This window comes from Chelonia mydas, chromosome 27 (genome assembly GCF_015237465.2).
Source record: "Chelonia mydas isolate rCheMyd1 chromosome 27, rCheMyd1.pri.v2, whole genome shotgun sequence".
In the NCBI taxonomy this organism is placed as follows: Eukaryota; Metazoa; Chordata; order Testudines; family Cheloniidae; genus Chelonia; species Chelonia mydas.
In genome coordinates, this window is record NC_057860.1 from 6823282 (window position 1) to 6849827 (window position 26546).

A 26546-nucleotide genomic window follows, 5' to 3' on the forward strand; every position below is an offset into this window, starting at 1 on the left:
ACTTAGCTTTAAAAAAAGTAAAATATCCAAATTTTGCCACCAGATTAGCTGAATTTTTCTTCTTAAAAACAGCATTGAACATTTATAATGACAGTTAGATTATGCTTCAGATCTAACGTCCTTTGAGGTGAATTAGAGCAATTCATCATGCTAGCCAGTCAAACCATTCCAGCTCAGAATTTCATCAAGTCTGCAAAAAATCCAATTTAGTGCCTGAAATTAGTTCACAAGACCATTCTCAAGCTGCCTTTATAAATGCAGAAAGAAACCCAGCCTATTCGTGTAACTAATGTCTCAGTATTGTCTTTCTCTTTTTGATATGGGAGAAGATATTTCTAATCCTCAGACTTCTTCGGGGAAGCTTTTTGAGATGTCCTTATTAAGTTATTAGCCTTTGTCTCCTCGTCCAATTTCTTTCTTCCAAGTTGGTGGAGCTAAACATCCTTTCACTCTTTTTGACTCATGATGACAGGCTCCTCTTCCCTCTGCAGAACTCCCAGTCCCTTTATAGTTTTCTGAAGCCTTTTGGATATTTTTCAATTTTCCCAATCCTGCTGTTGTACTTAAAAAAAACTCTAAAAGGCCCTTACAGTGTTTTTCTAGCAGGTTTCCTCTGATGTGGTGGCTGATTTGGGGTACTTCTGTTGCTTCAAAAATATCAGTAGGTCTCTAGATGTATTTCTTTTATCTTCTGAGAGAATGTTTAAATGTATAATAAATTATGAGAAATCCAGTATTTCATCAGCTAAGCTACTTTATAAATAGAGAGCTAAGTTTAGACGAGATCATAAACCCAATCATATTTTGGCAGATAAAGAACAGTGGGCCTCGTTGGATAATCTTTTCAGTTCCTCTTACTCCCTAAGCAGGACTTGGAATGAAACTGGCCCAGTAGCTCCTCTTGGGATAAATAGATGCACTACAGATGTCTATTCTAAGAATGGATTTTAGTGTCCATGGAACATTTGTTTGCCTCTCTCATTATAGTTGTTTTTATTAATAAGTACTAGGGTTGTCAAGTGATTAAAAAAATTAATCGCGATTAATCACACTGTTAATAATAGAATACCATTTATTTAAATATTTTGGATGTTTTTACAAATATAGTGATTTCAATTACAACACAGAATACAAAGTGTACAGTGCTCACTTTATATTTATTTTTATTACAAATATTTGCACTCTAAAAAACAAAAGAAATAGTATTTTCAATTCACCTAATATAAGTACTGTAGTGCAATCTCTTTATCATGAAAGTTGGATTTACAAATTTCGAATTATGTACAAAAAAAAACTGCATTCAAAAATAAAACAATGTAAAATTTTAGAGCCTACAAGTGCACTCAGTCCTACTTCAGCCAATTGCTCAGACAAACAAGTTTGGTTACATTTGCAGGAGATTATACTGCCCGCTTCTTGTTTACGTCACCTGAAAGTGAGAACAGGCGTTCGCATGGCACTGTTGTAACTGGCATCGCAATGTATTTACGTTCCAGATGCACTAAAGATTCATATGTCCCTTCATGCTTCAACCACCATTCCAGAGGATATGCATCCATGCTAATGTCGGTTTCTGCTCGATAACGATCCAAAGCAGAGCGGACCGATGCATGTTCATTTGCATCATCTGAGTCTGATGCCACCAGCAGAAGGTTGATTTTCTTTTTTGGTGGTTCAGGATCTGTAGTTTCCGCATCTGAGTGTTGCTCTTTTAAGAATTCTGGAAGCATGCTCCACACCTCATCCCTCTCAGATTTTGGACAGCACTGCAGATTCTTAAACTTTGGGTCAAGTGCTGTAGCTATCTTTAGACATCTCACATTGGTACCTTCTTTGCGTTTTGTCAAATTTGCAGTGACAGTATTAGTAAATCAAACAAAGTGTGCTGGGTCATCATCCGAGACTGCTATAACATGAAATACATGGCAGAATGTGGGTAAAATAGCAGGGGACATACAGTTCTCCCCCAGGGAGATCAGTCACAAATTTAATTAACACACTATTTTTTTAACAAACATCATCAGCATGGAAATATGTCCTCCGGAATGGTGGCTGAAGCATGAAGGGGCATATGAATATTTAGCATATCTGGCAATTAAATACCTTGCAACGCCAGCTACAAAAGTGCCATGTGAACACCTGTTCTCACTATCAGGTGACATTTTGTAAATAAGAAGCAGGCAGCAGTATCTCCCGTAAATGTAAACAAACTTTTTTGTCTTAGCAATTGGCTGAACAAGAAGTAGGACTGAGTGGACTTGTAGGCTCTAAAGTTTTACATTGTTTTGTTTCTGAGTGCAGTTATGTAACAAAAAAAATCTACATTGGGCTGCTACTCTGAAAGCTACATTTGTAAGTTACACTTTCACAATAGAGATTGCACTACAGTTCTTATATGAGATGAATTGAAAAATACTATTTCTTTTGTTTATCATTTTTACAGTGCAAATATTTGTAATAATAAATAATATAAAGTGAGCACTATATACTTTGTATTCTGTGTTGTAGCAGAAATCAATATATTTGAAAATGTAGAAAAACACCAAAAATATTTAATAAATTTCAATTGGTATTCTGTTGTTTAACAGTGCGATTAATCATGATTAATTTTTTTAATCACAGTTAATTTTTTTTATTTAATCGCATGAGTTAACTGTGATTAATTGACAGCCCTAATAAGTACAGGTAAATTTGGTGATGGCATATTGCTTATAACTTTGCCATACTTTAATTGTTTTAATTAAATTTTTCCATGCTAGATGCCTGCCTCAGGATGAATTTTTTTGAAGGCGTCAGTAGAATTGGTTCAAGCATTCCTGAGAATAAAATTAGGGAAAAGGCATCATTTTGTCTCTGTTCAATTCTTAAAGCCATTTTATGAAGGAATTCCAGTGTCTCCATGCTTGGAGAAGGGACTTAAAATTTGCCTGGGGAGTCACCTTGGTGTCCCCATGGGTATACATTATGATACAGTGCCACCAACTCACACTGACTGTAGTGATCTGAGGCAATATTATCTATATCCTAGGCATCTTATTAAGTCAAGTCTTGTGGAAGTCAAGACTGATCAATTCATAGTTTCCAAGGCCAGAAGGGACCATTGTGATCATGTAATCTGACCTCTGGTATATCACAGGCCATAGAATGTCTCCAAAATAATTCCCAGAGCATATCTTTTAGAAAAAAAATTCAGTCTTGATACAAAAAATTGCCAATGATGGAGAATTCACTACAACCATTGGTAAATTGTTTCCCTGATTGATAATCCTCACTGTTAAAAATGTGTGCCTTATTTCATGTCTGAATCCATCTAGCTTCAACCCTGCTATCCTTATTCGTGTGAAACTTCTGTTTCATTCAGTGGGACGTTTGTGTGCTCCGTGACTGCAGGTTCAAGACGTAGTTGTGTAAAATGTAAAAGATGATCCTATGAGGGCCACTATTGGTTTTAGATTGACTCTGATCATTACTCCAGATAGTAAAGTTTTAAATTGCTTGTATGTGGAGATTGGGAGGTGGCCATTTTTTGTACAAACAGACTTCTCACATCCTGGATAGTAATAAAATAGCATGTTAAAAGTTGTTTTTTCTTCTGTTTATCTAATGCTATGTGGTATGTTTGCATTGTGTAAACTGAATTAATTTAAACAAGAAAACAGAGTTCTCCCACTTTTAATCAAGAATTGTCCCTCCCATGTAGATAATCATAGAGATAACCCACTCAATCAAGGTAAGGAGTATTTGCAGGTATACATCAACTCTCAGGGATCTGGTCTTTACTGCACGAGGAAATATCACTTCACTTTTCTAAAATTAATAGCAGTCTTTCTCACTGTGCAATCTTCACAGAAAGGCATTCCGCAATCTCTACTTCTAATCAGAATCCACAACCTGGAATCTTTAGGGCTTACCTGGATGGTTTGGCAATGTGCACTACAGGGAAGTGATTTCTCCAGCCCACTAATGTACTGTACAGTAAATGGTCCATGAGGACCCTGCTGGTGCACACTAAAAATTCCCTACAGCATTTTTTGCTAACATAATATTGTTTCAAACAGCATTATGTTAAAACACACTAGGGAACTTTTAGTGTGCACCAACAGGGTCTACGTAGACAGAGCGCATTAGAAATCACACCTCCATAGTGCACATTGCTGGATTGCAGAGAAAAGCCCTTTTATTTAAATAAACAAGCCAGGGGAAAAAAAGAAGAAAGTGGAATGGGACAGTCAGTGTATAGAACCATACTCTTTGTGGTCAATGAAATACTATCCACATTACAGGAAAAGAAAAGAAAATGTCAGACCAGCCTGTTATCAGTTACATCTGTGTATAACAACAACCAGCTGTTTGGGAAATGAGTGAATACAGTATGTGAATTATCAATATGCTAATCAGAAAGGATACTTTTTTATATATTTATTTAGATTTATATCAAAAGGGAAAAAATTATATCCTGGCCTTTTGTTGATTTTGATGTAATTTTAAAAATACAGGTATATAAGCAAACAGCCTCCCCGCATCCAGAAAGTAACCAACCAGAGCTGTGAACTCAGTATCCTGCCAAAAACATTCCACATCCACAAAGAGCAGCTGTTTTCATGCTCCTTATTGTGTGCCTCTCTTTATTTTCAAAGGATCCCACCTCTGTTAAACAACGTAAGGCCTTGTCTGCACATAAATTATACTGTTGTAACTAGGGTTGCCAGGTGTCCGGCTTTCGACCAGAATGCCCGGTTGAAAAGGGACCCTGGCAGCTCCGATCAGCACCACCGACCAGGCCATTAAAAGTCTGGTCGGCGGCACTGCAGGGCTAAGGCAGGCTCCCTGCAACTCCCCAAAGCTCCACACGATGCCCCCACACTGAGTGCTGGCTCTGCAGCTCCCATTGGCTGGGAACTGTGGCCAATGGGAGCTGCGGGGGCGGCGCCTGTGGGTGTGGACAGCGTGCATTGGGCTGAGCTGCCTGGCCACCCCTGAGTCTAGGAGCCAGACATGCCAACTGCTTCCAGGAGCCGCATGGAGCCAGGGCAGGCAAAGAGCCTTCCTTAGCCCCGCTGGGCTGCGGACTGGGAGCCGTTTGAGGTAAGCACTGCCCGGCTGGAGCCCGCACCCCAACCCCATGCCCTTGGTCGGAATCCCCTCCTGGAGCCCACACCGTGTCCCGCACCCCAGCCTGAGCCCTGTCCCACCCCCAAACTCCCTCCTGGAGCCCGCAACCCCTCCTGCATGCCAACCATCTGCCCCAGCCCTGAGCCTCCTCCAGCACCCCAAACCCCTCATCCCCACCCCGAGCCCACACTTCCAGCTGGAGCCCACACCCCCTCCCATACCTCAGCCCCCTGCCCCAGTCCTGAGCCCGCTCCCACTGTCCAAACCCCTTGGCTCCAGCCCGGAGTCCCTTCCTGCACCCCAAACCACTCGTCCCCAGACCCACCCAGAGCCTGCACCCCTAGCTGGAGCCCTCACCCACTTCTGCATTCCAAGCCCCAGACAGGAGCCCCCTCCTGCACCCTGAACTCCTCATTTCTGGCCCCACCCTGGAGCCCTCATCCCCTCCTGCACCCCAAGCCCCTGCTCCAGCCCACTGAAAGTGAGTGAGGATGTGGGAGAGCAAGCGACAGAGGGAGGGAGGAAGGAGGGGAGGGGCGAGGCCTCAGAGAAAGGGCGGAGCAGGGCCTCAGGGAAGGGATGGGGCAGGGGGTGGGGCAAGGGTGTTCGAAGGGTGATTAGAAAGCAACCCTAGCTGTAACTGTGCCTAGAACAATGCCTAGAACCCCAGCTGTAACTATGTTAGAACAATACAACCCCCCTAGTGTGGGTGCAATTATACTGCTATAAATATGTTTATACCGGTAGAGCTTGTTTCCATATGGGAAGGGGAATAAGCCATACCGGTATAACTGTGTCCTCACTAGGGATGTACCAGTATAACTATATCGGTAATGCCATAGAGTGTACAGACCCCATCCTACCATGGCCACCAAGGCCCAAACAGGTGGGCCATCTGCATCCTCAGGTGGGGCTAACTGCTGGGTCAGCAAAACCTGGGGGATAAGCAATTGCAGATCAGAGGAGAGGGGTGACTGCCAGACAGACTGAGGGATTGCCCAGAAGATACTCCTGCAGCAGCAGGCTGGCAGGAAGCTGCCCAGGACATCAGACTTCCAGTGAGGGAGAATCAGAGAACATCAATCTGGAAAAGGCCTACAAGAGAGGTGAGGTAGGAAGCAGCAAGGGACTGTGAGGAGCTGCTTAACACAGGGTCACTGGGCTGGAATCCAGGAGAGTGGGTGGGCCTTGGTTCCCCTGCCATCCCCAGGAAAAGGAATAGTAAAACCCCTTGGCGCAAAGAGGTCAGGGCTCTGGGGGGGCCTGGGGTTATTGATCCTTCTCTAGGGTCACTGGACTCCTGCTCTGTCAGACTTTTTATTGGCCTGAAAGGGGAGACATGATAAATGACCCGATTGGAGTCAGAAGAGAAAGATCTGGTACAGGCCAAATGATTGTTAGCAGAGTGAGAGAAATTGAGGCAGAGTCATCATGACATCATGCATAGCCAGGAGAGGGCGCTGGCTGACTGAGGCACTCTGGGTGGGTAAAAGAAAAAAAATCACACCCCTAGTTATACTGGTGCAAAATCTGTGTGTGGACCAGACCTAATCCTCTGATATAGTATAAGGGGCCCTGATGACCAAGATGTTTGAGGAGATCACAAAGCTAATCCAGGAGTCCTATTGGACTACGGCACTTCCTATATTAAGGTGGCTTACTGTAGTTTCCATTTTTCTTCTACTTACCTGTCCCCAGGCAATCAAATTACAATTTGGGCTGACTGTTAAAAATATGCCACCTTTCTTCCCTCACCATGCAGACCATTTCAGCTGTTTGGAAAGATTATGTATTGTATTGTACTAAATGAAAGGGCTTACAATTTTTGACCAAAGAAAAGGTTATGATCCAAGAGCAACCACTATTAAAATGATCCCTCAGCCTCTGAAAAATCCTTTGCACTTAGATTTACAATTCAGAACCATATAAATCCATTTGGTTCGCTATTTTATTGCTCCAAAGAATTGAAAACTGTGCATTCAAGTATGTTTTCTTCCAATTACATCCCATCCAGTTATGCACATAATCCATGTTATTTTATATTCTGTAATACTTTCCATGCTAGTTGCCTCAGGTACCTTGCATTGGCGTTTGAAAACAATCTGACAACTGAGCTTTTCTCTGCCATGCATGAGATGAAATACCAGATCTTGCATTATTTTGGCCACATCATAAATACATAATAAAAATAAAAAACCCATACAAATACTAGACCTCATCCATTCTCCTCTTTTGTAAAGGATAAAATAAGCACAAATGAAAATCTGCAGCAAGTGTTCAGTCTGAATTCCTTAAACAGTAAAAGACGCATTTTCAAAGGTGAGGCTGGTGTTGCATAAACACATACACATGGCTTTCTTGTGGGCACAGTGAGTGCAGATGCAGTTTGAAGAAGCAGCCTTTGCCTTTTCCTTTGGCAATTTGAAATCTAAGGGCTAAGTTTTGCCATCTAGACACTACCCTGAGTAGGGTGCAGTTCAAGCTCCTTGGTGCTGGGAAGAGTCATAGAATCATAGAATGTAAAGTCAGAATGGACCACCAGGTCATCTAGTCTGACCTCACGTATGTTGTAAGTCACCAGCACCACCCAGTTACCTGCACACTAAACCCAAGAACTGAAATTAGCAAGGTATTACTGCCCTCAGGAGGCTAAAGACAAGAGTACAGACTGTACCAACCCTGGCCTTGCCTCCCATATACACTTCTGTAACACCTAACACCCCCTCCCAGTGGAAAAATAATAATAATAATAGTAATAATAATAAAGTTTGCAGACGTGGACTGAAATAAGATCTGGATTAGCCAAACAAGTTCACAAATAATTTTGCTTTACTATTCACCCAGCTTGGCTCATCAACCTGTGTGGCATTTTAAAAGCCAATATTTTGACAGTATTCCCTATTACCCTCTCCCAACCTCTCATTCTAGAAGATGACCTGAGAATAAGTGCCTAAATATCTTCCCATCATATCTACAGCATTCGGTGGTCACTTAATCTGCATATTTTATGATACATTGGTGTCCAAAACATACTGTGAATAATTATGAACAGCATTATTGTGGTAGTTAACAGAAAAATGAGTTTATGGAACAAGCCAGAGTAGTATGCTCAAAGATGAAACCCATACAACAGAATAGCATTCAGCACAGTTTGGGAATGAAGTTCCTAGAGGAGGGATTCACTCTTGTTACCATCACTGGAAACAGATACGGTTATAGTATAATTGTTTTGATTAGTGAACACTGCATTCGCAGATTTGACAAGTAACAAAGAAGACACATTTCATGTGTTACTTCTTTGAGACAGATTGGCAGTTTATGTTAGTGTTCTGGCTTTTATTACAACGGACCAATAAACAAAATTAATCAGCCACTTGGATCATTTAGGAATGACAAAACAATGAAGTAAGAACATTTCCAATGGCTTGTTTTTAAGCACTGTATGCTGAAGAGAACTTTGGAAGTAAAGGAGTAACACAGCTAAGAACTGGGTTCTGTTTTAAATCTCAAGCATGTTAATATCCAGTTATACATTGTAAAGACTTTCTCTTCAGCCTTCCCCTGATACCACCTTCTTCCCAAACTACCTATAGAGAGATGTTTTAAGTGGATACACTGTGCATCAAACAGTAGTAATTTATTAATCCATTTGTGTCACAGTTACATATTAACTCATCATCCCACAGTGAAGTTCATGTGAGTATTAAATTGATCTCCCATAGAAAACAATTTGTTTTCGGAGGTGCAGTTGTTTACACTAGTCTACATTTTTAGAATATTTTTTTACCTGATCATACATAGACTCTTGGCTATTTTTCATTCATGAATGGGCAGTTTAGATTAATAACAAAAAGAGACCTAACATTGGAAAGAGAAAAAAATCATAGAACAAAAAAAGGCACTGTATGTCACTACAGATGTCTGAGAATCCAGGAACAGCAAGGGATCCTAAAGGACCCTAAGTGTGCAGATGTTTGTGATAAACAGTGGATGGATCCCCTCAATGGAATGAACATTGACATCTCTCTGTCCTTTAGCCAGCTCTTCCAGTTTTTTCCAATGTCAACCAGCATCTTATTAATAATAATACAGTACTACCTTGGATTTATGCATAACAGACTCTTGGCCATGTAAGTGGCATGTTTTGCTTTAACATAAATGTGTTTTATGTGAAACAATCATGTGCTTGATTTAAATTTACATTTCTGTTTTGTGCAAAATTGGATTAAATTCAAACAAAATACGATGTTTGTGATCCATTTTGAAAAAAAGGTTTTGGATTGTACTTCGGTTTAAAAGGACGGAACTTGTTTGTACAGGCGGTATGCTAGAATGAAAGCAGTTGCATATATTATTTGGGTTCAGCTGTACTTTAATGAAATATGTATACATAAGAATTTTCTAAGCGTACTCAGTTGAAAAGAGTTTGAGGGACTTATACGCTTGGGTGTCCTGCTTTCCCCCCATATCTTATGCAATTTTAATGCCCCTCTTTTATTTCCTACTCTTTGTTGATTTGAATGGAAAGGAAAATGTAGGCTATGGAGGGTTGGTGATGGTGGCTGTTCAAACACCACATTGAAACTGAAGTGCCCTCCATTTTTATCTGAGCAAGGATAAGGTTTGCCGTATGCAGATATTACTGTTATCGGGAAGGGATCTTGTAGTGTTAGTGTTTTATTGCACAGTCACTGTATCCTGTTGGGTGGAATAAGGTTTGCAGTTGAAAGGGATGCTTTCTACAGTTTAATACTGTATAAGTTAAACTGATTTTGAATAGTTTCTTAAGAACTGGAACACATTTCCAGTGTAAAACGCCTTAGTTTCTTTGTTCTTAGATATGTTTTATCTTTCTGATTTAGAAATGAAGAATAATTGGCTCAGTTCATTGGTGTATAATGGGGGAAAGTGTAATTTTATTGACATGGGCAAAATAATCCACTGGGGCATGTGAGATAGATATGTCATTTGCGTGCTGCATCCAATGAAGTGAGCTGTAGCTCACGAAAGCTCATGCTCAAATAAATTGGTTAGTCTCTAAGGTGCCACAAGTACTCCTTTTCTTTTTGGTAGTGTAACTGTGTGCTACATCCACATAGTGAGGGCTTGAGAGGGAAGTGCAGATGGAATAGAGCCTGCTTTAAGCAGATAAGGCATGCCCACCCTTTCTGGTAGCTATGCGTAGGCAGATATCGGGTAAGGGTGACTAACTTCAGTGTCTGAATCAAAGTAGCCCCCAGTTTACCAGCATAGTGCTGCTTTCGGGGCAGCGTTCAGGGCCTGTCCCCACTCAGAAACCCAGATCTGCAGCAGGCTTGGTTGTAACATTGGTCTGTCAATAGCCATCACAGAAGCATGGTACAATATAAAATATTGATTCTTAAAGCAATCTGCCAGCACAATGATGATTGCCACATGAGGAACCCAGCTGTCCACGGCAGTGACCGGCAGAATACCTGTGTGTTTTGCTTCATAAACTCTGTTCAGTCCCTGTTGTCAGCACACTAAGGGTATGTTTATACTGCAGCTAAAAACCCGTGGATGGCCCGTACCAGCTGACTGAGATTTGTGGGGCTCAGGCTAAGGGACTGTTTAATTGCGCTACAGATGTTCAGGCCTGGGCTCTAGGACCCTGCATGGTGGGAAACATCCATACTGCAATTAAACAGTACCTTAGCCCAAGCCCGAGTCAGCTGGCATGGGCTGGCCACAGGTGTCTAGTTGCAATGTAGACATGCCCTCAGTGACATCATCACAATCAGATCTTCTTTGTCCCTTTTCCGTCACTCTTTTGGAACAGATTGAATTGATGCATTTTTCTATTTTCATAGTAAATTACTAAATATGATGCCTTATATGATCCCTTTTATAAGAGCCACCAGTACTGAAAGAGTGTGAATAGTGTCTCTCAGACTTCGTACATGTCATGTAAGTGAAACCCACAAATTACAGTTCATCCTTCAGGATTAGGGCTATTTTAAAAGGTTTTCAATAGCTACATTTAAAAAGTTTCTTCCCATAACACAGGTCAGCATGAACTGGTAAAATTACTTGACGTGTAATAGTTTACAAGAATCCATCTTGGAAAACATCTCAGCAGCTAGTAACCATTGTAGAGTGGACAGAGCCTAAAGGCCATTATGCAAGATGTCCTCTCAGAATTATGCATTGCACTTACCTGAGTGACAAACAAGAAGTTTTTTACTTGGGCCTGTGAATTTAGCTTCCTCCTCAAAATCCTTCCCATTCATTGTAATTGGTGGGTTTTGGTTAAGAGGTGGGTTTGAAGTGGCTGAGACATTCTCCTTTATCTGGTAGCTATGGCCCTTGTATAAGAGATCACATAAAGCATCACTCCAGTCCATTGAAATTAATCCAAAAAAGATGATTGTAGATGAACAAAATTATTCCTCCCTTTAGAAGAAAAAGGGAAACAGTTCTAAATATTAAGACACAATTAATGAAGAAGTGTTTTCAGCCACCATTTTAAAGAAATGTTTCTACCCTTTCACACTGACTGCGACTCACTGGCAAAACCATTTTACCTGAACGGCTGACAAAAACAAATCGAGAAAACTGTTTTGAGATCTGGCAGAAATTGTGAACAGGGCCTGAGGGATACAAGTTATGCATGGCATGTGAAAGATGAGCCTCTTAATAATACCAATTTAACACCTAAAATCCCACATAATTGATATCAATATACTTAATAAAATAAAACCTTAAAAAATAAAATTGTTAATCCTCAGGGATTGTGTGGCCAAACAGCCAGGCATACAACAAATTTACACTGCAGTAATTCATTATCCCTAGTGTGTAGATTGCAAATTTGGCTTGTATAAGCATGTTTTCCCTTAGACTTCAGGATAAAAAGATTTTACTGATGTCTATTTGAGCACTAATGTGAGTTTTCATAACAATTTTTTTCCCATTGGTTTTGGTTGATGAGTAATCTAAAGAAACTCGGTCAGTTTTGTTTTTTAACTGAGAGTATATAAAACTGAAAAGAAACTTCTATCAATTTGCAGTAGCAGTGAAAGGGTTATATAAACAAATTAAATTGCCAAGGAGACTAATGTTTGTGGTCATCCTTGATGGCTACGTGTGTGCTTGGAAGAATTAAAATGAGATTTGTGCAGAGTTAGACTGGGAGATTGGATGCAGGAAATGTTTGCTATGCAGCAGCTGTTGTCAGTCAGATACGTGAGAGTATAAGAGTTCTAGCAATAAAGCACATTGCTACAACTCTACTGTAATATGGGTCTCCACTTCTGCTTGTATAATGTTCAGGGCTGCCCATTTTCTTAAGAAACAGGAGCTGCTTAAACCAGGTAACGAAAAGATGAGTGTGCTAAAGGATTTAACAGAATTCAGCAAGAAATCTGCTATGATGATGTCACAAAAACAGTAGTTCTTTTAGCTAATAAGTTTGTGTACTGTATTTTTTGAAGCCTTCAGTGCAGCAGAACTGCTGAGCTGTGTGTGTGTAATATATTAATAGCTCCCTTTCAAGTAAAAGATATGCCTGGAAAGGAAGATCATCCTTATCCTAATTTTGTGATCTGCATAAACTACAGTACTGAAGTGTAATTTACAAATCTTGAAGGGAGGAAGTGTTCAAACTTTGAAATAACCAATCTCCTTTGCTTCAAAATTTCTTTATTAAACTTTCTAAAGAGCGCTGAAGGAAGAGTTTCTGGTTTGGTCATATAGCATATTTTAAAGACTAGTAAATTCTAGTAAGTTTTGTCTGTTTTTTCTCTTGCAGAGCAAACAAATTGAAAAAATATTTTATTTGCAAATTAAGGGCCTGTTCTCATTTGTACTGAGGCCCCTTTTTAGTACTCAGGCTCATTTACATGGCCATAAAGTGAGCATAAATTACATATATACTCACATGTAAAGGCCACTTTGCACTGGCAGAGTGGTGTAAAGTGGCCATGGGGTAAATGAGAATCAGACCCCAAGTCTTTAAGTTTGCATTGGTTTTTAATATGAGGAATTAATAACTTTCAGCCATTGTAAATCCAATTCTTTCTAATCACAGTATCTCAACAACTGTTACTCTCCTTCCTTGCAATAAAGGTTTGGTTTTGGTCAACTCTGTAAGAGGAGAGGAGCATGAAGGGTGAAGAGCATGTTTCAGAATATAAGAAAAACTTTTTCAAAACCACATTTTCTTATTGTTTCATCTCTTTTCTCACCCCACTTTATCTGTTGTCTAAATTTTGCATTGGTCGTGAAAACTATAGTTAATGTTGTCTAACACTTTCCATTAGAAAGTCACTTTTTTGAGTTGCTTATAACTTTGTCAAATTCTAATCATTCAGACTGAAAATTTACATGCTAGCTCTCTGCCTGAAGCCAAAATGTTTTGGAAAGTGTCAGTGAAAATGATTCAGCCATTTGCAAGAATGAGGTTAAAGAAAAATAGGTAAGTTTGTTAGTGTTCATTTCCCCTCGCCAATTGTTTATCTGAAGAAGAGCCATAGAATAGAAGCATCTAGCATGGTCCATCTAACCAAGTTGCTGTCTCTGACATTGGCCATCACCAAATGCCTCAGGGGAAAAATGCAAGAAACACCACAGTAGGCAGATATGGAATAATCTGCCCCCCATGAAAGTCTCACCCTTATGCCTAATAGTTAGAGATGAGTTTAAGCCCCGAAGCATGAGGTTTGACATCCCGCCCAACATTTTTGTCATCATTAGCTATAGCATCCAGTCTTTGAACTCTGCTAAATTCTTGATCACAATGACAGCCTGTGGTAATGAGGTCCACATTCTAATTATGCATTGTATGAAAAAGTATTTCTTTCTCAATTTGGAATTTGCCACCTTTCAATTTAATTGAATGTCCCTTTTTTTGTGTTCTGAGACGAGGAAAAAGCATGTTTTCCTGTGTTCAAGGCACTGGACTTGGACTTGAGAGAGCTGGGTGCAAGTACTTCCCCATTTCACAGAAATAACTTGCTCAAGCCCATACAGGAACTCTGGAGGAGACATTTACTTCCTTAATTAAATTTAAAATCGTAATTTTATTTACTTAATATTAAGTAATTGAATAAAATATTCTCAACTGTAATAATTTCGTTTATCATCTACTTCTCCAGCTGATGATGTCTGTCTGTATCTGTACGAGTTTTTTCATGAAGTTGATAGATTTCCACTCCATACAGCTAAATGCAGTGCCTTGCATAATGACAGGTTTCAGAGCAGCAGCCGTGTTAGTCTGTAACATGGCTGCTACTCTGAAACTTCTCCAACTGAGACCATCATGATGCTAAACAATTACAATAATAATGAACGCATTAAATAAGTCAAACAAAATATTCAAAATCTTGAATAGCAAGCAGTGTGATTTCCATTCCTGTGTAATTAATAGGAAGTATGGAAATGATTATCTGAACAAGAGTAGAGTCAGTAGGATGATTGTGGTTCAGGTGAGAGAGGATTTTGTCCCTGTATAAAGCAGTGGCATGAAAACCTTTGGGGGCTAGAGAACCACCTTAGTGCTGTGCTTGGGAGGATAGGCCACCACAGCTGAGGCCAGGTCTGCACTACAAAGTTTTGCTCATATAGGCATGCTGGTTAGGGGTGTAAACGCCTTGTGTAGATGTAGCTTATACCAGCAAAAGAGCCTTTTGTCAGTATAGGTGATGATGATCAGGGAGGTGTTTTAACTATACCAGCAAAAGAACTCTTATTCCTGGTTTGAGCTGCATCTCTGGTAGCGGGCTCTGCTGATATAGCTTTACCACCAAAGCCTTTGTAGTGCAGGCTCATCCTAAATGGTTCAAAACTAGGGTTGCCAAGCCTCCAGGATTGTCCTGGAGTCTCCAGGAATTAAAGACTCATCTTTAATTAAAGATTATGTCATGTGATGAAACCTCTAGGAATACGTCCAACCAAAATTGGCAACCCTATCCAAAACTGACTCTCTAGTTTGGAATCCACACAATGGATGATCTCACACAGCTCCTCCTCTTGCTGAAATGCCACCCATGTGCTTCAGCTGTTTTAAAGTGTGCGATGATATCAAGGAACTGCCCAATAATACCATTTAAGTGAGAGTCCGTAACCCTTTCGATTGGTCTGCAGTATTTTCTTCAAGTAAACCTTCAGCAAAAGGCATCAATTCCAGTATCACTCTTCTTCCCCTAATATAGCATCTCTGTGTGAAAAGCCAGGAAATGACTCTAGGGAAAAAATCATGTTGAGTGTTTGGATGCTGTACTGGGCACACGATAATCAAAAATGAGAGCTCTTTTTCCTGGATGTCATCCCACAATTGTTTTTCTCAGAAGTCTTGTTTCAAACAGCTCCTAGCTTTTAACTATGTAAAACGTCAGCTCTTCTTTTTGTTTATATAAAAATGAGTTTCAAATCATACGCATTGGTTAACAAGGAGAAACAAATGAAATCTGCAACAAACAGGATTATTTGTAAAAATAATCCATTCCAGTACTTTTCTTGGTAATCATAAAACAAGAGTGCTATGGTTTCCGATGTCACCAGAACAGAATCATTTTGGGGTTTGGTATTTTCCAGGAAAATGCAGTGGGACTCCATTTATTCAATGGCCAGACGAAATGTACTGTATGTGTTTTCAGTGTCTTGTAATCACATCAAGCTTTTAATGGCCCTGCTTAACTGGTTGCCGGGCAAAATGTGCTAATTTCTTCATAGCAGTGTGATCCAGTCTCATTGTTTGTTGCATACATTGTTCTATTTGTCCTACTTTTCAGTTGGTTTGCAGGTAACCATCTCTGCAGAAAGTGCTTCATATTAAACAATAATGAGTAAATTACATTAAAAAATGGAACCGAAACACTGATAAATACTGCATTTGAAAGAACGGTGCTCACGGTACAATGGAAAAGCCAATGTGCTTTAAAGTTACCATAGATACATTGCTCTTCCCAGTGCAGGAAAGAAGACACCATGTGTGTATATGATTAAAAATTATATTCATTCTAACATAACCAGAACAGAGCTACAGCATAGTCCCCATTCTGCCAGAAGGGCAAACCCAGCATGTTACATTATCAAATTGCCATGGAAACAGGGTCTAATCCTAAGGAGGAGGCTAACCCACTTTTGTCAAATCAAGCAGACATTAGGACTGAGGTAGCCCCCAGAATCCCCAGACTTTTCCTCAGGTGAGGGATGTGGGTCTAGATGAGAGCTTCCACTTTTTGGGTGAGATACTGAAGCCAGCTCCTTGTCGTGCAATGCAGAGCAGTGACTGCAGCCAGAAGCCACTGAGAAGCCTCCTTGTTGTGCAATGCAGAGCAGTGACTGTGAAGGCATTCCGGCACCCTTACCTCAGTTATCCTGCTGTATACATCTACAGCAACGTGTGACAATTGAACAAGTATAAACAGATTCCTTCCTTAAACCAGACCTTCTGTGTGCTCTGAAGAAAGTGAAAACCCGATATTTACTTAGTGCCAATTTTGTGATGAGGGGAAAGTCTTTCCTAGTCCTGAAAAGATTGCTGGTGGAACCTCCAGCAAAACAGGCAGTCCTGCAGCAAACAACAAAATTGTGGCAATTAACTAAAAAACAAACAAACCAGGAGAGGTAAGGGAAGAATGGGTGATGTGTGCAGGAAGGAAATGTCTGCGTGGCCTCATGCCTGAGAGGAATCTTTGAAGGCCATACCCACAATGGATCAGGGACATTGGCCAGTGGGAGGCCCTGTGGCATTCAGAATGGTCAATCAGGTGAAAAGGGGGAAGACCCGGCAAGCGTGGTCAATTCCTACCAACCCACATGGCATTTTGGTTTTGTAAGTTGAGACAATTGACAGGGCCACTCAGAGCCTGTGTGTGGGCACCATTTATTTACTCTAAATTAGAAGACAAGAAAAGAAAAATAAGTAAATCCCTTAATGGCTCATTGTACTTGGATTCTAGCCTCACTTGAGATCTTGGATTCACGGCTGAGTACACTTGGTTACAGTGCCTAGAGAGACATTATCTGCAGTAGTTAGAGCAGGGCAATGGGAGTCAGGATTAGTACAAATGACTAATTCGGTGTGTGATCCTGAGTGAATCACGTAACTGATCTGTACCTGAGCTTTCTATCCCTAAAAGGGGGATACTGGTTCAGAACAGTGGTGAGGCTTTTTAAATTATTGTTTGTAGTGTGCTTTGAGGTACTTGAATGAAAGGTGTTATAAAAAGGCAAAGGCATATTAAAATGTGATCTGAATACCTGATGACTGATAAGCCAGTTCTTATTCATCCTTTTCTTAAGATGTTATAATTTTTTAACAACCTCTCTTTTGCCCCAGTCTTCCCATTGTCAGCTTTCCTTGTACACACAAATACTCTTTCATGTACTGATTTATGCAGTCTTGCTGAGAATGATAAGTCTGGTTGTTTCCCTTCAGTGAAAACTGGGAGTTGTTTATTCCAGATTTATATGTGTGAATGTTTACTGATGGGACTGTCTACTGGTTCTCCCCCTGCCTCTCTGGTTTTCTGTCCTTCCCCCAACTCCATTCTTGGGTGCCCTGTTGATTATGAATACAAAATCTCAGTGAAGTTTATATTTTTAAAAGTATGTTGGTTGCTCTCTTTCCTTCCTGATCTGCTCTAAACTCTTGGCTAACCGAATCTCTTGTCTCTCTTTGAAAAATTGCAGAGTGTTGCTCATTTACAGTCCAGTTGGAGTGGAAGCCTGCTTCCCTTCTTCCCTGATAACAAAACTCCTTTCTATAAATCTTTTCAACCAATGGGTGTCTTAATTTAAAAAAAAAGAAGAAGAAGAAGAAGGTCACTTAAAGAACTGACCATTGAAATAACCATGTACATGTCACAATTTTGATAAAAAATGCCAACTGTAAGCATGGTAGTGCAGGAGGCCATCTTATCTAAAAATAAATATTTTCATATCAGGATGAAAGTACTCTTTAGACAGTTTATTGCTTCAGTGTATTTAATATGATGCATCATGGAAGTTTTGCTTATATCTGAGTCCTTACAGAAGTAGCCCAACCACCTGGAGGTGTATTCCCAGCTGGTGGTGTGTCAGTCTATTTTAGTTCTTAATTTGAGATTGGAAAAATAAAATGATCTGTGCTGCAGTATCTGTCACTTTCCACAAGGTAAGGGATACATTTTCTAGCAGCTGTCATTGCACCCACATATATACACACAGTGGAGTTGCCTTCAAGTGAGTGCAATAAATTACTCCTATTTAATCTATTGTTATAAGGCAAATGAAGTTCTACCATGAACAAATAATGTTGGTATAGTAAAGTTGTCTTCTTTAGAACTGAAATGTACTTCTCTTTATCATCTGTGCAAGTCCCTTTTCGCCTGGAGGTTTAAATTTTCTATCAGCAGTTCTAACAGTCTGAATAGATGGATGTTAATGTCCAAATTAGGCAGATCTAAAATAATTGAAAAAGAGGTTTGTTGACATTCACTTAAAATGCATTGTTAAATTCCCAGTTATATAGCTGGAGTCTTTGACTTTATCTGTTAAACTTTTTGCACAAGCAATTAAATAATCCTTTCAATAGGAAAGTCTGGGCAGCTATAAGCATCTCCATTTCTATTTGTCTTGTCATTTCTGAGCATCAGCAGGAAACCAAACCAGTACAAATGTCTTGGGGGCATGAGAGAAGTGTTACCAAAACACCTCATTATTCCTAGCTGTGTGAAATTACTGTGCCCTATGTTTTCAAAACTTTCATTTCATGCATGATCTATGCAAATTTCTAGTAATTTCTACCTTTAAGAAACGAAAGAGCTGGAAGGAAACATACATTGTTCTCACAGGCCTTAGCAATATGAATACAGCTTCTCAAATAATATTTTACATTTGCATTTTTGTCCGCCATAGGATTTATGACCCTTCAAGGTCGAAAGTCATAATCTATCATATCACATGCAGACTTACTTCATCTCAGTTGTGTTGATTTAATATAGTTATAAATGTATGAGTGTTTCGTGTGAAAAAGAATACTAGATGAATAAAAATACCAGGACTTGGAGACAGGTCTGATAGTTGTTTGCTTTCCCTTGGCAGCCACCAGCTCAGCCCACTTAGAGGATCTAGCTTACCTGGATGAGCAGAGACATACTCCCCTACGTACGTCCCTCCGAATGCCTCGGCAGAGCCTGGCAGGTGCCCGCATACAACAAGACCTAAGAGGTAAGGACCAGCTGAAGGACTTTTGTGCGGCCACATGCCATAGGTAGTGGCCACAAGGATATGACTTTATATGGTGCTTCCTGCAGTTGTCTATTATTTTGGTGGAAACATCTGATTCATGTAAAGTTACCCATATTATATACATGAAGTGCTGCCTCGCTACTGAAAGATGAGGTAGCCTCTTATCTTGCAGTGTGTTTCTTCCTAGCATTGTCAAATAAGAAGGGAAAGAAAACTTGAGAAGGTGTAGCAATCGACTCAAGTACTGATCCCTTTAGATGGTGGTAGTTAGCCAGTGTCTGGGCCATGTTTCTGTGAGGAACACTGCAAAGGGAGCTACATGGAGTGTTGTTAAAGTACCCTTTCTGGGTTGCTCTTGCTGTGATGATTGCTTAGAAAGCAAATGTGTCAAATTTTGATGTCTGTTTAGTTTGCTGTATACAGAATTGTGTGCTGGCAGGTTTTAAGTACGTGTTCAACATTGCAGCCTGTTGCACCCTAATTTTTCCTTTTATTGGACTTTGGTTTGTTTGTATTTCAGCAGTTACTGCTTGAAAAGATGCATCATGGTTAAAGGTTTGGGTTTGGGGGTTTGTTTGTTTGGGGTTTTTTGGTAACTACAGTATCTGAATGAGCATACACTGAAAAGATGCTTGAGTCTTGAGTTGTGTTCCAGCTCTGTGGGACAGCTTCCTGCTGTTGGTTTGCGTGTCTGCAAGTGCTTGTTAAGAGTCCGTAAGGCTCTCCTCTTCTCTGGGTGATGTGCTTATTTTTACCTTGAGGAGCTGACCAAGTAAGGCAGTCTGGAATGTGTCCATCAGTCCATGCTAGACTGATTTCTAATGTAGCAATCCAATGGCACTGCAAGCTTGGCCGGTTTTAATTCTGATGGGGATTTGTACAAAATACGCAACCCGTGACTGAAAGAGAAAAGTGATTTTGTGTCGTCTTGGATCACGGTTTGTAATGAAATCATATTGGCTGGTGATACAGTTATAAAAATGTATTGGCAGGCAGTAAGCGAAGAAAGCAAACTTTGACAGACAGAATTTCCATATGTTCTAACTGAGCAGCTTTCCAAGCCTTCATAATTTGCAGTGATTGCATCCAAAACATTAAACTTTATTGTAGGAACAGAATCAAATTGTTTTCCAGACACACTTTAAAAAAAACATGCAGCACCACATAGTTTCTTTTCTTTTTTGGTTAAGCCTGCATGGGAATAGCAGCAGTGTTTCATATTTTATGTCTGGTTCTGGTTCTCGTTGCAGTGACACACTATCTTAACAAAGGGGAGGGAGGGAAAGCATATAGATAATACCACTATCTGGAAGTCTCTTCTTTTCACAGGATATGTGATATTTTCTGAGTGTTCAAAAGTTCCAAATGTTTCCCTGAAACTGTGTAGAACTGGCCTGTTGTAGTGACCAGGTCTTTGAGCTGTTGTCCCAATTGGAAATCCTAAACTTGGGCTCAGGCTTAGTACGTCACGTCTTGGAGATTTGCAGAGATGGTTCCCAGTCTTTAGTGGAGCAAGTAGTGGCTTCCAATCTGAGGGCCAAGAATTAGGACTATTGTTTAACCCACCAATCCCCCTCGTGCCCAAAATTTAATTTTTCATGGAGAGGTTCAGTGGGTAGACATTAAACAAGGGACACTTCCCGTGTTAAACCCACCTGTTTGAAAACGGGAATTGCGTTCCTTCCCCAGCTTAATACTAAAGGCTCAGAGCAGGGAAAATATTTTGTACAAGTGGCAGGTTTTAAACAGAATACTGAGTGCAGTTTTCATTTTTCTGTTGTGAGCCAGGGGAATTTAAGGCTAGTTTAGGTTAATATAGCTTAACCTGCAAGATAATAGTTGCAAGGTTCCCTAAAGTAGAAGTCTATTGTAGAACTAAGTACTGGATATTAAAACATTCTCCAGTGTTTTCATCCTGTTCCCTTCCCAGAAAAGGGAAAGTCAGTGGTAATTTACTATGTAAAACATCCTTCTTGTCCTCAATAGGAAATATTTTGGGGACAGCGGATTGGATGGCAAATTCCTGAGTGCTACAACTCTTGCATTAGAGTGCTAAAGTACTGCTGCTCTTATTAATATAGGCAGTGCAGTAGTGCCTAACACGTCCCGTTATAATCCCCTGTTTTCACTTGCTTGTAGCTGTTCTACACTTTAACCTTTTGGGCTGAAGTTTTCCGTACTTCACTGAGTTTTCTGAAAACTTGATAAAAATAGTTCAGCCATCTCCAAGGAGGTGCTCAATAAAAAATAGATATTTATATCCTGCTAAATGTATGCTAGGTTCTTTACAGAAAAATAGTAGGATTCTCTGAAGAGCTTGCAATCTAAATGGAATAAAAGGAAGATAGGATCAAGATTCTCAAGCATTTAATATACCCACGTTTGCATGCTGCTGTTTAACATAGGATAGAAGGAGAAGACAGTTGACAGTACTGGGTTCCTCAGATCTACATTTCAATTCTAATAAGTTTAAAGTCACTCGTGTCCGGGCGTTGCTCTCTAGATAGTTGCAATATTCTTGATATGTGGCTTAGTACTGTATGGGCTTTGTATTGGACAGCAAGATATCTGTGTGTTCCAGCTGCTGGTCCTAAAATGGAAACTGGCAAGTACACCACACAGCTTAATACTAATAATGAACTGTGGATGCTTACTGCCAGCATAGCTCAGAAGGAGTTCTTATTCTCTTTGAAGAGAAAGGAGTCTGCAAGCCAAATAATTTCCTAACAGGCACTTTAACAAAATCAAATTACAGCTAAGAATTCAGTTTGTGTAGGGGAGACTGATCTAGATGGTACAGAAGCGTGTCTCCTGAAGGTCTCTGTTAAATCTGAAGGTTAGGATCAGAAGTGAAATAAATTATTGGATCTCAGCTGTGCGGATTTTGTGCATTTGTTCATATTATTCAATCAGCCTTACTTTGGTATGATTGGCATTTTCTGCTATGGAGAGACGCAGGACTGGAATAGCAGGCGTGTTTCATATCAGGATTGAAATGTGTTTTTAGGGCTCTACTGAAGATGTTTGCAAAGCTTATACATTGTCAGTCTCTCATTTAGCACTAAAAATTCACTCTCTACCTGCCCCCCTAATTCTTTCCAAAGAAATATAGATTTAATTTACTTCAACAAGTTATCTCAAGTTCAGGATATTACCATGGGACTCCAGCCTCATTCTTCATTAAAAAGTGAATAGAAAATCCAGTGAGGGATTGACATATTGTCAGATATAAAAATGCAATTGTTAATTTATTTTGTGGTTGTTTTGTTGTTATTTGTAACAAATACTAAAGCCAAGCAATTAACCAGAATCCTCCAGTTTGTGCACACATACTCTGGCCTGCTAATTATTCACATTTTTGTCCCTCTCCGTCTGAGCCCTTTCCAATCATCTGTCCTGCAATGAATTAGACTGTAATATGTAAGGGCCGTGATACAGTCTCCCTGCTCTCTGTTTCTTCTCTTGCCCTAATTTGCTTTTACCTACTTTCTCATTCTCCATTCTTCTCCTTTGTTACTAAGTAGGCTTTGAAGATGAAGGATCATTGCCCTCTTGCAAAAGTTAGAATGCAAAGGTTGTGGGTTGGGAATTCATTAGGGCCCCATAGTTAATTATCTTCTATGACGTTGATAGAGACCCAGCTGAATGGGGCCTTATTATGGGTCTGACTCTTGGTAGCTCCCATAGTTCTGTGACTTGCTTGGCTATGCCTGGGGAGTGCTGTCTGCTGAGGATTATCAAATAAATGTTAACAGGGATTCTTAAGATGTTCATCAGACAATATCAGGAATTGAGGAGGTTAAATAAGTATCTGGCATGTATCATTTGACTAATCAGTGACACTTGAAAATTATTTTTAAATGTTTTAGAAAATCCAGTTAGCAACATCTCCGTGCTCTTTTCTTCTCTAAAAATATGCAGTCTTGGCTTGATGGTGTAGTTTAAAATAGGTATTGGCCAGGCATCAGTTTAACAGAATGGACAAACCAGTGATTAGGAATGGTGTGAGTACACTGCAGGATTCAATTTAGTCAGCATAATAAAATGAAATACTTTTCCTATGGACCATGTGGAATTAATATTCTAGCATTTGGTACAAATATAACTTTGGTGGCTAGTGAAATACGGAACATATCCTCAGCGCTGATGTCCAAATGGTTGTGGCACTAAACATTTTCTTTCTGGCAAGGTACTTACCAACGTTGCATACTTTAAATGGAGTGCTGAGACTACAGCCAGTTACAGGGGGAAAGTTTCATGTAGTTTGTTCTTCTCTTCATACGTGTCTGACAGGCGTCGGGTTCATAGAGAGGTCTCAGATACAAGCTTCCTACTAGGTACTGAGGAGGGATTTGGGGCAAAACTTTGGAATTCGGATCTGATTAGTAAAAAAGCTGGAAGGGGAAGGAAAGAAAAACTTCCCAAAATGGGGGAGGGAGAGGAAATAGCAACCTGTTCTGTTAAGAAAATAAAACTCTAAATCAAAAACCGTTTTAATTTAAAAAATCAACTAAAAATCAGAAGCAGATAATTTGTAGTCTCGTGGATGGTTGTCAGTTGTCAGCTCCTTGAATCAGATTTCTCCTTCCTTGCTTTTTTAATGTTATTTTTTGAAATCCATAATTCCTAGGTATGAGCCCCACTCCTTATTAGTCCCTGGGGTGAACCGAGGCATTCTCAGTAGAGACCATCTCTGGTTATCAGCATTGACTATGTATTATTTCTGACTATTGGAAAGTGAGAGTATAGTCTTGAATGGAAGGCAATATATGTCATTAATGCAATTCTGGCTTATCCATCAGAATTAGGCATTGAAGGGCAGGTCTACACTACAGCCCGGATTGACGCTCTGAGATCGATCCATCGGCGGTCGATTTAGCGAGTCTAGTGAAGACCCGCCAAATCGACAGCAGATCGCTCTCCGATATCTATCCCTGTACTCTACGCCGATGGGAAAAGTAAGGTAAGTTGATGGGTCAACCCCCCGCGGTGTAGACCCTGCGGTAACTTGACCTAAGGTACATTGACTCCAGCTACGTTATTAATACAGCTGGAGATGCGTAGCATAGGTCGACTTACTGCAGTAGTGTAGAAATAGCCTCAGACACAGAGCAGTGAAGCTGCCTAGCTCACTGAAAGATATTTGGTGGAAAAGATGTCCCCTAATTCCTTTCCATGACTTTCATTTTTGTGGCCACAGAAGACCAATAAACTACTATTGTCATTATACCTAATATTTTTAAATGAAAGAAAAAAACAACTTTGTGTCAATGCAGCATTTATTTCAAATGTCAAACAGTCAATAGTTAGGAAATTTAAAAGGTTAAGGTTCTTCCCACAATGTTAATTTGGACACATTGTACCTTATACAGCATAGTCTATTCCCATAAGGTGTCCAATTCCCCTAACTCCTTTGAAAATTACATACTAAGTTAATGTTGTAACTCCATCTTTAATTTTTAGAATTTCTTGACATTGAGTACTGGATATTTCAACCTTAATATTACATTAATGCTGCCAGTTGTATTTAATAATAATAATTAGAGATGGGCCAAAACTGGAACCTCAAATCCAAACTGTTTGGAATTTGGAATTTGACAACCATTTGGATATGGGGAATAATCAGATATAAATATAAAAAATGCACTAGCACTTTAAGGAACTGCTAGTTTCCCTTCCAAACAAGGTAATGCATGAGATTAATTAAAACAATAATAAGAAAAGGAGTACTTGTGGCACCTTAGAGACTAACAAATTTATTTGAGCACAAGCTTTCGTGAGCTACAGCTCACTTCATCGGATGCATGCAGTGGAAAATACAGCAGGGAGATTTTATATACACAGAGAACATGAAACAATGGGTGTTACCATACACACTGTAACGAGAGTGATCAGGTAAGGTGAGCTATTACCAGCTGGAGAGAAAAAAAACCTTTTGTAGTGATAATCAAGGTGGGCCATTTCCAGCAGTTGACAAGAACGTGTGAGGAACAGTGCGGGGGAGGGAGGGAGGGAATAAACATGGGGAAATAGTTTTACTTTGTGTAGTGACACATCCACTCCCAGTCTTTATTCAAGCCTAATGTAATGGTGTCCAGTTTGCAAATTAATTCCAATTCAGTACTTCTTTTCTTTTTGTGGATACAGACTAACATGGCTGCTACTCTAAAACAATAATGTAATAGTTGCATGCTCAAAGTGAAAATGTATTTACCTATGTAGAAAGACCTTTATTCTGTATTCTGTTGAGACATAAATGTGTCCATCTATCTCTTTCCCAAAGACCACAGCTTTCATGTGGCTTACAAATGTAGTCTGTGAGCACTACCATATTGTGTATAGTATATAGTATAGCTGTGTGTATAGTAATGCAGACAAGAGAGTTTGGGGCATGTGTCAGGATTCGCCATTGTGTGTAAATTTATCATCATTTCACAGAAAAAAGTCTTTATTTTTAGATTTAGTACGTGAGTGCAGGAAAGTTGTCTCATTTTGACCAGATGTTGCTGCTTTAATTAGCTGTATTTGGACCGTTAAATTCCCTAGGGGGCATCTGAGCATTCATATTTACATCAACAAACAAGTAACAGTAAGCTGCATGCATTTTAATGGTCGAACTAATACTTAATCAGCTTTAGGAAAAACAAATAAATATGCACATATACACGTCGAAATCGTAATTTATGTATTGCTCGCTAGTAAGTCCGTTGTGAAAAGTGATATTAACAAACTGTAAAGTATCACTTTTCACAGAAGACTTACTCAGCCCTGGCAAGCCTGTGGACAAATTAAGCCCTGGATGGGGGGTCGGGATAGGCAGTAGGGGCCAGGTGTGATGGAGTTGCGAGGGCTGGGGGAGACAGTGAGGGGGTGAAGCCCAAAGCCTGAAAGCCCAAAGCCTGAGCCCCACCACCCCTGGGAAGGTGGGGAACTCACCAGCTGCTGGCTCCTCCAGCGTTGTGCCCCAGCTGTCTCCGGAGGTGGGCAGGGCCCAACCACTGCTTGCAGTCCTAGCAGACAATATCCAGGAGCAACAGGGAGGGGGAGGGACCACTGCTTTGTCCCCCCTGCCCCCAGTCACAGCCCAGGAGGCTGTGGCCACAAGAAAAACCACTGATGGCTGCATGGTGGCCGCATTTAAGAAACACTGATCTTGGGCTCTACCAAATTCATGGTCCATTCTGGTCAATTTAATAGCCAGTGTTTTTTTTTAAATTGGTCAATTTCATGATTTCAGATGT

The 26546-nt window shown here is 40.1% G+C and overlaps 1 protein-coding gene across 8 annotated transcripts in view; it reads left to right on the forward strand.

Moving 5' to 3' along the window:
• Positions 1-26546, forward strand: part of TANC2 (tetratricopeptide repeat, ankyrin repeat and coiled-coil containing 2) — a 675729-nt gene that overhangs the window by 515785 nt on the left and 133398 nt on the right. For all 8 annotated transcript variants that reach the window (XM_037886783.2, XM_037886784.2, XM_037886786.2 and 5 more), the window contains one exon: positions 19159-19284. In XM_037886783.2, the coding sequence (XP_037742711.1) occupies positions 19159-19284 (126 nt within the window). The remainder of the gene's footprint in view (positions 1-19158; positions 19285-26546) is intronic.